We start from the raw sequence: 18,357 nt of genomic DNA on the forward strand, positions 1-18,357 counted from the left end.
AAAATTGACTTACCCTCGTACAACACAAACTACTGTGGCACGTAAGCTCCTCACAATAAACTTTATGTCAGCTTCAAATGTGTGTAAATGTAATGTTTTTGTTTAAAACAGTATCATTTTATCCATGATAAAGTTTTTCAACTCACAGGTTTTGTTCAGTTAAACATTTCTTGGGAATTCTATAACCTATAAAGATAAACCTTTATTTGATTGTGATTACTAATTTTGGGCAGCTGTGCCCACCGCCATATGGCTGCAGTGATGGCTATTACATGGTAAATCTATGCAGCAATGTGCCATCTGTTCCTGTACTGCATTAGTGAAGCCTGTATTTGATTATGATACAAAAAGCATCTGCAGTAATGGGAGTGAATGACATAACCAGCTGTGAGGCAAAATCTGGGTCTAGTGTAGTGCTGGAGCAGATGAAATTAGTGGCACCAAGTTAGTGTCCAGACAGTGATGGATGTGGCAGGAACTGAAATTTAGCATTGCAAATCAAAAGCAGAAATGCTTAATTCAGTTTTCAAATGTTGGTTTACAAAGGAAAATCCAGTAGTACTGATGCAATTTACTTCACTAACCACTGCAAAGATGAGTGAAATAAATACTTTTGCCAGTGGTGTTGAGAACTCCATTAAATTTAAACAAACCTCTAGTCCTGATGGAATCCCTATCGTAGCTTATAATGAATTTGTGGCTGAGTAAGCCCCTCTTTTAAACATAATCTCCTGTAGATCCCTTGAGCAAAAACCATACTCTGTGGTAGGAAGAAGTAGATTCTTAAAGCTCAAATATAATGAAGTGTCTCAAAGAGAATGACCTCCTCTATGTAAATCATCACGGATTCCGAAAACATCGACCATGTGAAACCCACGCTTCTGTCACATGATTTCCTGAATGCCTGTGACCAAGACGGTGAAGTAGATAGAGTATTCCTTGATTTCCAAAAAGTATTCTACTCAGTAACCACCCCTGCCTCATCCATGCACATGCACACACTTAGTATTGAAAGCGGGATCATGTGGGATATCAGGAGAAGCTTGTGACTAGAATGTACGTTTCTTAGTACAGAGATCTGCCCCAGGGATGTGTGTAGGGACCCTTGCTATTCATGATGTATGTTAATGACATCACAGACAATATTAGCCCTAGTACCACTAAGCTTGGATCTGTCACGTGGATGTCTAAGGGGTGACAAGGGGTGAGGGGGGGGGGGGGGGGGGGGCAAAAATTGCCCTCGCATTCTTTTCACTTTTTAACATTTTGTTTGTTTGTTAATTTTGTTTTGATTATTTGATGAACTAGGAATTTCTTTACTAGGTTGCAACACACTTTCCATAGTTATCAGGAACATTATACAAATAAAGTAATAAACATGAGAAATATTATTATACTTTTATCATGATACTAACATTTTCATATACATCACACTTATATTGAGAAATCATAAAAGGATGTACAATAGCAAACCACATATTAGAAAACAGAAAATCAAAGTCAGAAATTACAATTGAGTTTTTCCTTCCGACTCACTTTCAATTTCACAACCTTTGCGTATGATTGTTTTTGCAGAATGACTGGAACACTCTGTTTCTGCAGAATGAGTGGCACACACATACTTGGAACACCTGCAACAAACTATAGACACTATTGTCATCTTGTCTTTTTCCTGTTTAGAGTTTTTACTCTTCAAACAGATGTTACATCTTCCTCTTGAATAAAATTCAGCAGATTGAACAGTTGCGGTAATGCTGGGCAGCATTTTCCCTAGAAAACTTTCCATTGCAGAGGTGATAGGCTTTTGTAGGCCCACGATATTCTTTGCTCTCTCTTCCGCAGCTGGCCTAACAAGCTGTTGACCTAATTCTAGCAGATACAGCCTTCTTACATCATGCGTCTTCTTACTGCAGTTTGGGTTGTTTATCATGAAAATTGTCCCAGCATTGAGAAAGGCAATATCTATCAAGGTGAAAAAGAGAGATAATAGCCACCTTCTCTTCCCTCGTTTTACTGAATGGTGTCGCGTCATTTGACCAGTGCTGTCTACGCCCCCTTTGGTTTCACTGTAGCAGAGATTGAGGTTTGTCTTTTTTTTCTCTGTTGACTCATTACCTTGTTATCATTGTGTTGTGTGGAAAGAAGTAGGAGATTCTTAGTAGGCTTCAGTATGGAGATGTATGACACCAAGGTAACTGGTGTGTTGCCTGTTTCTGGATCTGTGAATAAGAACTTAGAGGAATATAGCTCTTGACCGTGCATCTTCTTTAGCTGTCCTGGTCTGTGTTTTCTGTTACTCTTCAGTGTTCCTACCAAAGTTAACTTGTCATCACCGTAGAGCTCCTCGGTTAGGTCTATGGATGCATAATAACGATCTGTTGTTATATTTCTTCCACTTCCTGCCAGCAGATTCACTAGGCGTCTAACAACTGCCTTTGCACTCCGTTCCTTGGCAGGTCATTAATCCTTCTCTTCATAGACCTCAATGTTTATAACATACTGGATGTGTGCATCTGCTAAAATCCTAATCAGTATACCATACTTCCCAGGCTCGTCTTTCATAAAGACCTTAAAGGGACATCTTCCTCGAAATAGGGAGAGCGTTTCATCGATCGTTAGATCTGCACTCGGTATGTAGTATTTCACAAACATTTTGTCAATTTTGTTGGAAACTTCACGAAGGGGGCAAAACTTATCCTGCTTTTGTCTTTCGGACCTTCTTTCTTTATCATCAAATCTAATCGAGGACAGCCGGCTGGTGTAGCCGTGCGGTTCTAGGCGCTTCAGTCTGGAACCAGTACGGTCGCAGGTTCGAATCCTGCCTCGGGCGTGGATGTGTGTGATGTCCTTAGGTTAGTCAGGTTTAAGTAGTTCTAAGCTCTAGGGGACTGATGACCTTAGATGTTAAGTCCCATAGTGCTCAGAGCCATTTGAACCATTTAATCAAAGACAGAAGTTCTCCATATCGAATACGACTCATTGTAATTATGTAGATATTCTTTCCCAGTACTTTCCCCCATATGTCCTCAAGAGGCAGTCTAATGCCATTATTTGTGCGTATCAAAATACCAGTGAAGCCGTACATTTCTTCTACGGCTGTAAGTTTCAAGTTCTTATTATGAGCTTCTCGGTTTGTGTTGTCCACCATAATCTTCATTATTTCGGGCGTTATGAACTTTTTGAAAGATTCGGACACACTAGAGGTCGAACCTTCATGAAAATTCACTATATTTTGTACTGACCTGCATACTTGCCTTGGAGGTGCAGTAATATATTCCTTATTGCTTTTTGCTGTAACAATGATGCTGGAAGCAGTTGCATGCTGTTCATCAGAGGATGAACTCCGAGAACTTGACTCATTTTCAACTGGTGTGTCACTATCGTATGTCACAAGTGTATCATCATCTTCTGGATCACTTTTATCACCTTCACTTGCTTCATTTATCATAGCTGACGCCTCTTCATCTGTGAGAAACCTCAGTTACTGACGAGACATTTTATTAGAACTGTGAGTAATGTACAACAGCTCAAACAACAAAGAAAATTTATTTCAAAACAACGATGGCAACGCAATACAGTGGTATGAACAGTCAGAAACTGCATTTCTTTCTGCCATATTGAGATATATTTTAATGAGAAAAGTTGTCTCACTGATGTCTAAGGGGGGGGGGGGGGGGGGACTGCCTTCACTTATATTAAATATAATAGGCAGATTTAAATAATTCACAAAAATTATAAAACCATGACAGCACATTCTCTAGATATTTTTCTAAAACTACCTAAATTCTTACTTCTTCACTCCAACAAATAGATATATTATGCAAATAAAGCAAACAGTGGGGGCAATTTTTGACCCCCCCCCCCCTTTCCCCCTAGTGGTGCTAGGGGTAATAATAACCTGACACTTTTCACAGATTATGCAGTTATATATAATAAAGTAATGTCTGAAAAACATCTTCTTCAGTGTTGTTGTGATCTGCAGTCCAGACACTGGTTTGCTGGAGCTCTTCATTCTACTCTATCTTGCGCAAGCCTCTTTGTCTCCACTTAGTTACCACAATCTACATCTATTTGAACCTACATACTGTATTCATCCCTTCATCTTCCTCTACAATTTTACCCCCTCCCACCATCACACACACACTTTCTTCCATTACCAATCTGGGAATTGCTTGATACCTCAGGGTGTATCCTGTCAAGCGATCGCTCATTTTGTCAGGTTGTACCGCAGATTTCTTTCTTCTCTAGTTTGACTCGTACCTCTTTATTTGTTATTCGATCTGCTCGTCTAACTTTCAGCTTTCTCCTATAGCACCATACCACCAAAGCTTCTTTTCTCTTCTTTTATGTATTTCGTACCATCCACATTTCACTTGCATACGAGGCTACACGAAAGACTGATTCCATCAGAAAAGGACTCCTGACACCTTATATAATTCTAGAGGGTAACAAATTCATCTTTTTCAGAAATTTTCTTCATGCTATTTACGATCAGCATGGTATATCCTCTCTATTTCTGCTGTCATCAGTTATTTTGCTACTCATCTCGTACTTTTAGTGTCACATTTCCAAATCTAATTCTCTCAGCACTGCTTTATTTGATTCAACTATATTTCATTTCCTTGTCTTACTTTTGTTGGTGTCCATTTGTGATCTCTCTTCAAAACTGTTAATTTCTTTCAGCATCTCTTCAAAGTCCTTTGCTGTTTTTGGCAGAATTACAATGTCATCAGCAAATCTCAAAGCATTTATTTCTTCTCCCTGAATTTCCTTTCCAAATTTCTCTTTTGTTTCATTGACAGCTTGCTCAATGGACAGACTGAATAGCGTCAGTGACAAGCTTCAATTCTGCCTCACTCCCTACTCAGTCGCTGCTTCCCTTTCGTATCTCTTGACCACTGCAGTCTAGTTTCTGTACAAGTTTTAAATAATATTTTATGCCCCGTAGTTTGTCCCTGTTACCTTTAAAATTTCAGACAGTGTAGTCAGTTAACATTGTCAAAAGCTTTGTCTGAGTCTACAACTGCTGTAAATATAGGTTTGCCTTCCCTTAACCTACATTATTAGACAAGTCATTTTGCCTCACGTGTTTGTACATTTCGCTGGAATCGAAACTGATTTTCCCTGAGGTAGGCTTCTACCAGTTTTTCATCCATCTGTAAATATTTTTTAACCATGATGTATAAAACCAGTTATTCAGTAGTATTCACCCCTGTCTGCACCTGCCTTGTTTGAAATTGTAATTATTACATGCTTCCTGAAGCATGAGAGTGTTTCAACTAGCACTCAATCTAAGGGTGGGCACATGGCCTTCACACTACCTTTATTTTCAGTCTTCCTTGCCCCCTCTCATCCTGTCTGTTTGACTCAGTGTTCGTCTTTTCACCATCTGTGTCTCTCTTGTGTTTTTATGCTGGGGATTTTAGTGTGTTGCAGAGTGGGCGGCTCATCCGTTTTTGTTCTTGTGATCAGCTAGCTAAGGCCATCTGCTATATCGTTTTTAACACCTCTTACCACTTTTTTCCATTTTGTTAATGTTTTCAATCTAGCTCAATACTTTCGTTTCCTACTTCACAGAGTTTCACACATTTTGTTCCTTCCCAGGATTTCAATTGATGGGATTCCTTGGGGTATGGTTTTAATCTGAGATCTGTGTGACTAAGGGAGAAGAGACTGATGATCATGCATTTTAGTCCCATTAACCTCCCAAATAATCAAGCAAACAACTTTTGTCTGTTCTTGTATCTTGCATACCAGGTGGAATAATGGCTGGCTCTCTCAAGAATCTGAATAATGCTGCTGGAATGTTGTCTACTGCATGGACCTTGCATCCACTGAGGGCTTTCAGTGCAGTGTCATATCCTTCTTGCAGTATCATATCCCCCTTCTTATTTTCACCTGCTTCCCCCTATCTTTCAATAATATTGTCCTCTGGTTTGCTATCCTTATATAGACCTCGATTACTCCTTCCAACATATTTTAATGCTTTACTTTCACATTTCTTTTTGATATGCTCTATTTAAATTAAATATGTTACATTGTTCCTCACGCTCTTACCATTTTGTAGGTGCTTCGATCTGTGGCAGACTTTTCTAACCCATTTATTGATTTATATCTCATAAATACTTGAAATTTTTTACCATTTCTATTTGAACATTGTGGGTCTGTAAAATTTTTGGTGCATTTTTTATGCCAGTGATAAACTTTGTATTCTCAGTGTTATCTGTTCCAAGGGATTGACTCGTATTTCTGTGTGCTAGATTTTCATATAGTGCATCGACATTCTCGTATTTCTGTGTGCTAGATTTTCGTATAGTGCCCTTGCAATATTTTTATAGTACTCAGTTGAAGAGGGCTAAAAACAAACCATCAGCTAGACTTACACTACTATTTTTTTAAAGGTCTTAGAACTTTCACCCATGAACTTGACTTTTGAGACTGTGTCTGTAAACATTTGGCTGATTAGATTTGCCAATTTATTTTAATACCAAATTTTTGGAATAGTTTATGCAGCATTTCCTGTATCATCTTCTTGAAAATGACGAATGCTACACCAACATCTTTAGAGTTCATTAGACTGTGATGCATTATAGATTTGAAATTGAATATCTGTTCTGGGCAGTATGTGCCTCTTCCAAAGGCCTGTTGATATTGTGTAATTGTGAGTGGAGATATTTTTTCAGTTTTATTCAATAGAATTTTCGAAAAATATTTTATAGGCAGCTGATAGGGGAGATATTTCGATGTTGTTATTGACATATTTTTTGTCATCTTTATTATAAAAAGGATGTATTATGGTGGTTTGCTATTCATTTGAAAACTTTCTATTTTCCATATTTCTTCAAAAAATCATTTGCAGATCTTTTATAATATTTGTTTGTGACCATTTTAGAAGTCAGCTGTTATGGAATCGTCCCTCACTCACTTTGTTATTTTTCAGAGTTTTAATGCTTTCTCTGGTTTATTTAATGGTTGGTGGTATACCTTCTCAGTAGTCAGTGAAGTCTGAGAATTCTAGTTTATGACTTCAGGCATTTAACAGTTTATCAAAATATTTTGTAACCACAGTAAGCTACGGATTATCAAATTTGTGGATTATGTGCGCAAAGTTCATGGATTTTTGGAAAAAGAAAGCCTGGAGTATTTTCTCGTACTTGCAACAAATATTTTTGTTTATAACACGCTGTTATGCTTGTGAGTCATGTTTATCATCAGAAGACGATTAGCACTCCAATCCCAGCCTCAGAGATCTCTGTAATATTTTTCAATTGCTTTCATGCCAAACTTCGCAATGTGTTCTTGGTCAATTTCATGTCTATATGTTTACCTAACCCTAACCCTAGTGGAGTCTTCATCTATAGTGTTCAGACTTGAGGCTGGTTTGCAGCAGCATGCCATTGCACTCTGTATCTGCCTTCCTTTTCATTTCTCCATATCTTATGTATCCTACATCACTCTTAATCTCCTGCATCTGTGACATCCTCGGTCAGCCATGCTAATTCCTTCCCTCTGTAACTCCTTCTTCTACTATTCCAATGATGTTATTGTATCTTAAAATGAACCTTACTACCAGTTTGTCTCTTCTTGTTTGGATGTGCCTCCACATGGTTTATGTACTTTTCTCTGCAACTCTTCATTTGTAACTCTCTGTCTGCAGCTTGTCTTCCTCATCCTTCTGTGGCACCAAATTTCTAGGGTTCCTAACAGCTTATCTCTCATTTCTGTATTGTCTGAGTTTCACACCTGTGTGGGGCCACACTGCAAACAAATTCTTTCATGATCTGTTTCCTTATTTCCAGGGTGATGCTCATGCTGGGTCTTTCTCAAATTAAATACAGGTTTTGTCCTGCTGTGTTCTCTCACAGTTTATTGCTGGCTTCTAGCATCCCCTGTTATCCTGCTTCCAAATACGAGCTATAGATCACCTGTCAGTTCTCACAAGTAGTGTGTAAGTAATGTTGTGGGCTTTTAGATTTAACAGATACACTATCTGATCAAAATATCCAGACATCACTGTGTAATATGGAGTGTAGTGTCATGGTGGTTTGATTGTTTTTTTTACTTATGTGTGTAATGTGTGAAAGTGCTTATACCATCTCGTCAGGTGTTTTGAATACTCATGATTTCTATAAATAATTTGATCACCTTTCGCAGTAGAAGACCGGACACACTACTGCCGTGCTAATTGTTCTTCTTCACTTGGCAGTTAAGTGTGGAGCTACAAGAGAGACTGTGCTCCTAATAATGTCACCAAATCAACAGATAATCAGACATCAGATTGACTTACATATTCTTCAGCATCATAAACAATGTTTCACATCAACAACTTTCAGAACACCAGATAAGTATTACAATCACCCAAGCAGACAGTGTTCCCTATATGACAGATTGTCACCCGAGGTCCAAATCGACACCATTCTGTGGGCCGAGCTCGGCTCTGGAGTGGCACGTGCACAGAGTAAGCTGTCTGACATTTTAGCAGGTGGCAATGCTTTAATAACTGTTCTGCTCCCCAGACATATGGGTCCCACAGATTACTCCATCACTGTGCAGAATTATCCACACGGTAGGCTGTCTGGTATTTTTGCCTAACTTACTCAGCTGTGTTAAACCTCAAGTGTGACACGCTATTTCGTACAAAATAGTTTGTGACACCACAGGCGTCGATCGCTAGATGTCACGAGAGGCAGAATCGCCAGTATAACTGGAACGGAGAATATTGTATTGTCAGTAGAGAAGCATTAAAAGTGGAATGGGTTGCTCGGGAGCACTCAGTGACTTCGAACGTGGACTAGTCGTTGGATGTCATCGGAGTAACAAATCTGTCAGAGACATTGCGACCCTTGTAAATCTGCCCAAGTCGGCTGTGGTGAGGTGATTATGAAGCAGAAAAGTGAAGGAACTGGCATAGCTAAACTGAGACCTGGGAGACCTCGTGTACTGACAGAGGATGGTTGTAAAAAACTGCTCAAAAGCAACAGAGGGAATGACTTGTGAGTTTCAAAGTGCTACCAACAGTTGAGTAGCACAACAAATGTGAGTATGGAGTTAAAAAGAGTGGATTACAGTGGTCGAGCAGCTCTTTGTAAGCCACAGATTTTGGTTGAGCAGCTCCTTGTAAGGCATATACGAGGGTGGTTTGAAAAGTTCTCAGAACAGAATAGGAAAAAAAGTACTTATATCACTGAAACTCTTTTTATTTTTCAGTGTAGTCTCTTTGTAGATTAATGCACTCGGTCCAACAATGTTCTAGTGCTTGTATCCCATCTTGAAAATGAGTTTCCTCCAGGCCTGCAAAATAGTTGTCAACTCAGGCTATCACTGCTTCATTTGAAGTGAATCTTCACCCACTGAGAAAATTTTTCAGTTTTTGGAAGAGATGGAAGTCTGATGGAGTCGTATCAGGTGAATAAGGCAGGTGTGGCAACAATTTGTACCTTAGTTTGTGTAATTTTGCCATGGCAACGGCATGTGTGTGCGGGCGTGCATTATCTCGATGGAAGGTGACTTTCTTCTTTGCTAAACCTGACCTTTTTTCATGTATCTTTTGTTGCAGTTTGTCCGGGAGGTAAGCATAGAATTCTCCAGTAATTGTGTGCCCAGTGAGGAGATAATCTACAAACAGAAGCCCCTTCGCATCCCGGAACACTGGTGCCATAACCTTTCCCTCTGAAGGAATTGTCTTTGCTTTCTTTGGTGGCGGAGAATCAGCATGTTTGCACTGCTTTGACTGTTGTTTTGTCTCTGGGGTATAGTAGTGCACCCGAGTTTCACCTGTGGTCACAAACCGGGGCAAAAAATCTTGTTCGTTTCTCGTAAAATGGGCCAAACGTTGTTCCGATATGTCCGTTGTCGTGTCTTTTCGATCCGACGTCAAGAGTTGCGGCACACGTCTTGCGGATAATTTTTTCAATTCTGATTCTTCGGTTAAAATGTGATATACCCTTTCAGATGACATCTGCCGAGTGTGAGCAATTCACACACTTTCAATCGGCGATCCTCCGTGACCATTTTGTGCACTTTTGCAACAATTTCTGGACTAGCTGCGTGGATCGTCTGAGTTCTCCCAATCGAATTTAAATTCGTCTGTCCACTTGGCAACAGTCAGAATAGAAGGGAGCAGAGTCCCCCAGTGTATTCTGAAAATTGGCACGAATGTCCTTCACTTTTGTACCTTTCTTTAAGAAGTACTTAATCACTGCTCAAATCTCGATTTTTATCCACCTTCGCAAATCACTACACGGAAACAACAGCAGAGCTACGTCACCACCAAAGCTCACTTCCGAGCTAACATGGTACATGTTTATGGGCAACAGTCCAATGAATATCACGTGAACAGCTCGTCACACTAGTGCTGACTACTCGTGGTGATTCTGAGAAATTATCAAACCGCCCTCGTATTTCTGTAGTTAAAGCCAGGTGACATTTGTGATGGTATAAAGATCAGTGCCACTGGATTGTGGGTGGGTAATTCCGAGTGATGAGTCATGCCATATTCTGTTGCCATCTAATGGAAGGGTTTGGGTTTGGCGAATGTTATATGCCACTGCATGTAGTGCCAGCGATAAAGTAGGAAGGAGGTGGTTTTACGGCACAGGAGTATTTTTTGCGGTATAGGGTGTTGGTCTCCTTATTGTGCTTACGAAAGTACTAAATGCAGAAGAATATGAACAGATTTTACATTATTGTGTACACGTACAGTAGAAGAACAGTTTGGAGACAATGACCGATTGTATCAGCATAACAGTGCACCTTGTCATAAAGCAGAATCTGTGAGGCAGTGGTTCATGTGCAACAAGATTCCTGAAATCGACTGACCCATCCAGAGACCTCACCTGAGCACAGCGGAACATCTTTCGGGTGAATAAGAATGTGGACTCGCTCCACATCCTGGTGTTGACATCGCTGTCTTCTCATGTTGCAGCTCTCGAGAAAGAATGGGCTGCCATTCTTCCACAGACATTTGGAGACCTCATCTGAGGTGTACCCCGCAGAGTTTGGACCGTCATAAAAGTGAAGGGTACAGACCCCATATTTGTGTCCACTAAGAGGCGGCCAGATAGTTTTGCTCAGATAGTGTAGCATATTTTCAAAATAAAATAGCAGTTTCTGGTAATAACACGTTTATTTTCCATTATGCATGGAGTCTCGGGTTGGCATTAACCTGGATTTGTGGTTGCCTGCTGTATTTCACAATTTTCAGTATAATTTAAATCTGTAATAAGTTATTTTATACTTTCAGATTTCAGTGCACAGTGAAGTTAATGTTAAAATAGAAGAAACAGACACCGAAACCTCACCGCCTGTTAATGGAACGAGGGAAAGCAGTTTTAAGGAGACGGAGAATCACATCCAGGTGGAAGACGATGAAACATTCCCGTTGTTGTACCCGAAGATTGAAGGAATCAAGACGGAGGCGGAAGATGAGCAGCCGTCTCAGCTCTCGAGGTTTGAAGAGGTAAGTGTCTGTAGCTCTTATTCACCCCCTGTCACACAGTGTGGACACCACCGACTGTTTGTAAACTGTTCATTTGAGAACTAGTTTTCCAACAAGCGAAAGGACAAATGGTCAGTACACATGTTTTATCCATAGAGATGTTGAAGCAACCGTAGACTTGTTAGGAACATCAAGTTATTCAAATAGTAGAGGCACTGACTTATCTAAAGGCACATAAACTGGTCTTAGAACTTTGCTAACCTGCAGATGAGTTAGAGTACACACACACACACACACACACACACACACACACACACACACACACACACACACACACACGACCATACCATATATCTGGCCACTGAGACTATACTGCCAGCCACTGTGCCTGAGAGAAGTAATCTGTAGTGTGTGCTCATTAGATTGTTAATTCCATTTAACAGGTGTTGCATTTCTTTCTCACTTTCACTGAGGATGGTAGTGTCATCACCGATTCGACCCATTGACATTATTTCAGCCTGAATTGTAATCCATTTATTGAGCTCTTCTTTTATTTCTGTCATAGCTTCTTCGATGTATAGATTGAATGGTAGGTGTGCTACACCTTTTAAATCTGAGTACTTGGTTCGTCATCTACCGTTCTTATTGTTCCCTTTCAGTTCTTGTACGTCTATATTACTGAATTGCTAAAATTGTCACATGGTTCCAGTTGCCAGGTTGCCTGTCCAGTGGCTTCCAGAGTCAACAAAAATTTGATTTTCAGTATTTCATATAAGGGAAGCTTGGGGAATCAGGATAGTGACTAAATGGGGACAACTACAGAATTTTTATTCTTCAGTAGAAATGAACTGTAGAGGGTGGTCCATTGATCGTGACCGGGCCAAATATCCCACGAAACAAGCGTCAAACGAAAAAACTACTAAGAATGAAACTTGTCTAGCTTGAAGGGGGAAACCAGATGACGCTATGGTTGGCTGACTAGATGGCGCTGCAATAGGTCAAACGAGTATCAACTGCGTTTTTCTATAACTAGGAACCCTCTATTTTTATTACATATTCCTGTAGTATGTAAAGAAATATGAATGTTTTAGTTGGACCACTTGTTTCGCTTTGTGATAGATGGCACTTTAATAGTCACAGTAGGTTTTTTAAATTAAAATACAGAATGTTGGTACATTTTATTTCAGTTGTTCCAATGTGATACATGTACGTTTGAGAACTTATCATTTCTGAGAACGCATGCTGTTACACTGTGATTACCTGTAAATAGCACATTAATGCAATAAACGCTCAAAATGTTGCTCGAAGAGTCCATGGGTATACCGCCAGTTCATAGTGTCCAACGGGCACAATATTTCAGCGATCAGACATGTCGCCATTGTCTGGTGCACTGACGAACTGAGCTCCTGAGGGCGGGCAGCCGATTTAAATCCCCTCCCCCCGCGGGTCGCTCTCTTCGCCATCTGCGCCTGCGCGCCGGTGGTTGTGAAGACGTGGGCGTCAGAATCTGTCATAGCATCGATGTGCTTGCTACGTCCGCCCTGGTTGCCAGTTCGTATGAGCTGGCAACCAGGGCGGACGTAGCAGGCACAATGACGCTACAACAGATTCCGACGCCCAAATCTTCATGACCGCCGGCACGCAGGCGCGGACGGTCAAGAGAGTGACCCGTGGGGGGAGGGGATTTAAATCGGCCGCCCGCCCTCAGGAGCTCAGTTCGTCAGCGCACCTGACGATGGCGACATGTCTGATCGCCGAAATATTGTGCCCGTTGGAAACTATGAACCGGCAGTATACCCGTGGACTCTTCGAGCAACAAATACGCTGGGAGAAACTGAAGAGTCGCTCAAAATGATGTCCGCCAACCTCAATGCATTTGGCAATACGCATAATGACATTCCTCTCAACTGCGAGTAGTTCACCTTCTGTAATGCTCGCACATGCATTGACAATGCGTTGACGCATGTTGTCAGGCATTGTCGGTGGATCAAGATAGCAAATATCCTTCAACTTTCCTCACAGAAAGAAATCCAGGGTGTCAGATCCAGTGAACGTGTGGGCCACGGTATGGTGCTTCAATGACCAATCCATCTGTCTTTCATGCTATTCAATACCGCTTCAACTGCACGTGAACTATTTGCCGGACATCCACCATGTTGGAAGTACATCGCCATTCTGTCATGCAGTGAAACATCTTGTAGTAACATCGGTAGAACATTACGTAGGAAATCAGCATACATTGCACCACTTAGATTGCCATCGATAAAATGGGGGCCAATTATCCTTCCTCCCATAATGCCGCACCATACATTAACCTGCCAAGATCGCTGATGTTCCACTTGTCACAGCCGTCGTGGATTTTCCGTTGGCCAATAGTGCATATTATGTCAGTTTACGTTACTGCTGTTGGTGAACGACGCTTTGTCGCTAAATAAAACATCTGCAAAAAAATCTGTCATCGTCCCTTAATTTCTCTTGTGCCCAGTGGCAGAACTGTACACGACGTTCAAAGTCGTCGCCATGCAATTCCTGGTGCACAGAAATATGGTATGGGTGCAATTGATGTTGATGTAGCATTCTCAACACTAACGTTTTTGAGATTCCTGATTCTCGTGCAATTTGTCTGCTGCTGATGTGCGGATTAGCCGCGACACCAGCTAAAACACCTACGTGGGCATCATCATTTGTTGCAGGTCGTGGTTGACATCTCACATGTGGCTGAACACTTCCTATTTCCTTAAATAACGTAACTATCCGGCGAATGGTCCGGACACTTGGATGGTGTCTTCCAGGATACTGAGCAGCATACATAGTACTCGCCCATTGGGCCTTTTGATCACAATAGCCATACATCAACACGATATCGACCTTTTCCGCAATTGGTAAACGGTCCATTTTAACACGGGTAATTTATCAGGAAGCAAATACCGTCCCCTCTGGCGGAATGTTACGTGATACCACGTACTTATACGTTTGTGACCATTACAGCACCATCTATCACAAAGCGAAAAAAGTGGTCCAACTAAAACAATCATATTTCTTTACGTACTACATGAATATGTAATAAAAAATGGGGGTTCCTATTTAAAAAAACGCAGTTGATATCCGTTTGACCTATGGCAGCGCCATCTAGCGGGCCCACCATAGCGCCATCTGGTTTCTCCCTTCAAGCTAGATGAGTTTTGTTCTTTGTAGTGTTTTCGTTTGATGCTTATTTCGTGAGATATTTGGCCTGGTCACTATCAATGGACCACCCTGTATATAAGAAGGTGCTGCCAACTTCAGATTATGTATCAGGATTCATGTATCAGGAAACTGCCTGACAGGCTACGAGTCTAGTGTTGTGTTCTGAATGTCTCATAAAAAATACCAGTAATTGAAGCTAAGAGCAACAGACACTTTCGCTTACGAATATTTTGTTTCTTTAAATGTAGTGTAATAAGTGAATTGTTACTCTGATTATGTATTTGTTTCTCGTAGTTTTTAAATCTGAGATCTGAAATGAAGTTACAGCACTTCTTCCATCCGTGGAAAATGGTTTCACTGTTACCAACCTCTGTAGCTAAAAACACTACTTTTTGGATGAATAGGGGCACTAAATTAAAGCAAAATAGGTACAGCACATTTTTCTGATTTAGTTTTTACTATACTCCCACAGATGGTTAAAGATAAAGGTGACTGAACTGAAGATGATACATGCAAAGTTGCCGAGGGAGGAGCACATGTCATGCTGCATAGCTATTTGGAGTGCCTTGTTTGTGTTGTCACTGTTATCTACAAAGTTGTAATGATGATTGGTGTAAAAAGATGTGTGAACAGACTATGTTTACTGTCAAATAAGACAAGCAGTTAGTAGAATGGATGCTTTGTTCATCATCTTGTGGGTTCGGATTGGACTCTGATGTTGAAAGAAAAGTTGCTTTCTTTTTTTATATATATATATATATATAGACACACACACACATGGTGTCTGTGTATGTGCGGATGGATATGTGTGTGTGTGCGAGTGTATACCCATCCTTTTTTCCCCCTAAGGTAAGTCTTTCCGCTCCTGGGATTTGAATGACTCCTTACCCTCTCCCTTAAAACCCACATCCTTTCGTCTTTCCCTTTCCTTCCCTCTTTCCTGATGAGGCAACAGTTTGTTGCGAAAGCTTGAATTTTGTGTGTATGTTTGTGTTTGTTTGTGTGTCTGTCGACCTGCCAGCACTTTCATTTGGTAAGTCACATCATCTTTGTTTTTAGATATATTTTTCCTACATGGAATGTTTCCCTCTATTTTTTATATATATATATATTTGGTAAGTCACATCATCTTTGTTTTTAGATATATTTTTCCTACATGGAATGTTTCCCTCTATTTTTTATATATATATATATATAGGGAAACATTCCACGTAGGAAAAATATATCTAAAAACAAAGATGTGACTTACCAAATGAAAGTGCTGGCAGGTCGACAGACACACTTTCCTTGATGTTGACCTCCACCTGTCCAATGGCCAGCTTCACACGTCCGTCCACATCAAACCCACCAACAAGCAACAGTACCTCCATTACGACAGCTGCCATCCATTCCATGTCAAACGGTCCCTTTCCTACAGCCTAGGTCTTCGTGGCAAACGAATCTGCTCCAGTCCGGAATCCCTGAAGCATTACACCAACAACCTGACAACAGCTTTTGCATCCCGCAACTACCCTCCCGACCTGGTACAGAAGCAAATAACCAGAGCCACTTCCTCATCCTCTCAAACCCAGAACCTCCCACAGAAGAACCACAAAAGTGCCCCGCTTGTGACAGGATACTTTCCGGGACTGGATCAGATTCTGAATGTGGCTCTCCAGCAGGGATACGACTTCCTCAAATCCTGCCCTGAAATGAGATCCATCCTTCATGAAATCCTCGCCACTCCACCAAGAGTGTCTTTCCGCCATCCACCTAACCTTCGTAACCTCTTAGTTCATCCCTATGAAATCCCCAAACCACCTTCCCTGCCCTCTGGCTCCTACCCTTGTAACCGCCCCCGGTGTAAAACCTGTCCCATGCACCCTCCCACCACCACCTACTCCAGTCCTGTAGCCCGGAAGGTGTACACGATCAAAGGCAGAGCCATGTGTGAAAGCACCCACGTGATCTACCAACTGACCTGCCTACACTGTGATACATTCTATGTGGGAATGACCAGCAACAAACTGTCCATTCGCATGAATGGGCACAGGCAGACAGTGTTTGTTGGTAATGAGGATCACCCTGTGGCTAAACATGCCTTGGTGCACCGCCAGCACATCTTGGCACAGTGTTACACCGTCCGGGTTATCTGGATACTTCCCACTAACACCAACCTATCCGAACTCCGGAGATGGGAACTTGCTCTTCAATATATCCTCTCTTCCCGTTATCCACCAGGCCTCAATCTCCGCTAATTTCAAGTTGCCGCCACTCATACCTCGCCTGTCATTCAACAACATCTTTACCCCTGCACTTCTGCCTCGACTGACATCTCTGCCCAAACTATTTGTCTTTAAATATGTCTGCTTGTGTCTGTATGTGTGGATGGATATGTGTGTGTGTGTGTGCGAGTGTATACCTGTCCTTTTTTCCCCCTAAGGTAAGTCTTTCCGCTCCCGGGATTGGAGTGACTCCTTCCCCTCTCCTTTAAAACCCACTTCCTTTCATCTTTCCCTCTCCTTCCCTCTTTCCTGATGAGGCAACAGTTTGTTGCGAAAGCTTGAATTTTGTGTGTATGTTGGTGTGTGTTTGTGTGTCTAATCCCACGGATGGTAGCTTCGCACCACCGGCCGCTCGGCCGAGTGCGTGAACCAAATGTCCGAACCAAGCAACAATGTGTATATATATATATATATATATATATATATATATATATATATATATATATATATATATAGAGAGAGAGAGAGAGAGAGAGAGAGAGAGCAAAATGAAATTGAACATAAGTTTCTAAAAGACTTAAAGGCAAAAATTGTAGGCTTATTGTTTTCTTTAAGCGCAGTCCTGAGATATCATTCAGGAAGGATGGAGATCTCTCTTTGTATTGTTACAAGTGCCTTAATAAACATAACATTGAGCAATATTTTACTTTATTGGGTAAAACCTTGGGAGAGCTTAATTTGTGGTTAATCGTGTTTGCAAATGAATGCTAGACCAAGCAACAATATATTTGCAATGAAAGTTTCCAAAGCTATCTATCTGCAGACTTGCATCAAGTGGAGTGAACTTGTTACCATTCTTGCCTGCCCGAACTCAATCGGAAATTGCATTCTGCCGATGACAATATTTAAAGCCAAAAAGTTTCATATTTAATTTTCTGTTGGTTTTCCTAGTGGTCATTGGTGACAATGACAGACTCAGTTTGAATAAATGAAGATGCCTTTTCAAAATGGTTGCATTATTTTCAAACTCATTGGGTTCCTGGAAGATGTCTCTTACCTCTGGATGGACACACTTCCCATAAAAGTGAAAAGGCGTGGAGGTTTGAGGAAAATGACGTACAGTCTAGTCATACAACTCAGTGACTTCAGCTATTAGGTAGTTTATTTTTCAAGTATTGAAGTCATATTGTGACATTGAGTGCAGTACTTTTGTGAGAAACAACCTGGAGGAAACAAAAAGCAACAAGTTCTATCTTTTGGAAAGGTTTTCAAAACAGCCTAATTGACTGCAGCGATGGCTGCTGCTGCTGAGAGTGGGTTCAGATCAACTGGGGTTTGTCCATTCAGTGCAAATGCTCTCTCAGAACGTGATTTTCTCCCTGCTTGCATGACAACAGAGGAAGCTGCTGAATATGCTGCTGTGCCCAATCATTGTCCTGTTCCTACAACGACAGAAACTAGCACTGAAAAGTAGACAGGATCCATATCACCTTTGGAATCTTTCCACTGTCTTCTTCCACCTATGAAGAA

At 41.0% G+C, this 18,357-nt stretch overlaps 1 protein-coding gene across 4 annotated transcripts in view; it reads left to right on the forward strand.

Annotated features, from left to right (window-relative positions):
- Positions 1–18,357, forward strand: part of LOC124719903 (zinc finger protein 721-like) — a 201,810-nt gene that overhangs the window by 69,063 nt on the left and 114,390 nt on the right. For 2 of the 4 annotated variants that reach the window (XM_047245088.1, XM_047245087.1), the window contains exon 4: positions 11,243–11,458. In XM_047245088.1, the coding sequence (XP_047101044.1) occupies positions 11,243–11,458 (216 nt within the window). Of the gene's footprint in view, positions 1–11,242; positions 11,459–18,357 lie in introns of those variants that run through there. The other 2 variants (XM_047245089.1, XM_047245090.1) reach the window with 2 other exon arrangements.

The sequence above is a fragment of the Schistocerca piceifrons genome, chromosome 11, assembly GCF_021461385.2.
Source record: "Schistocerca piceifrons isolate TAMUIC-IGC-003096 chromosome 11, iqSchPice1.1, whole genome shotgun sequence".
Taxonomy (NCBI): Eukaryota; Metazoa; Arthropoda; class Insecta; order Orthoptera; family Acrididae; genus Schistocerca; species Schistocerca piceifrons.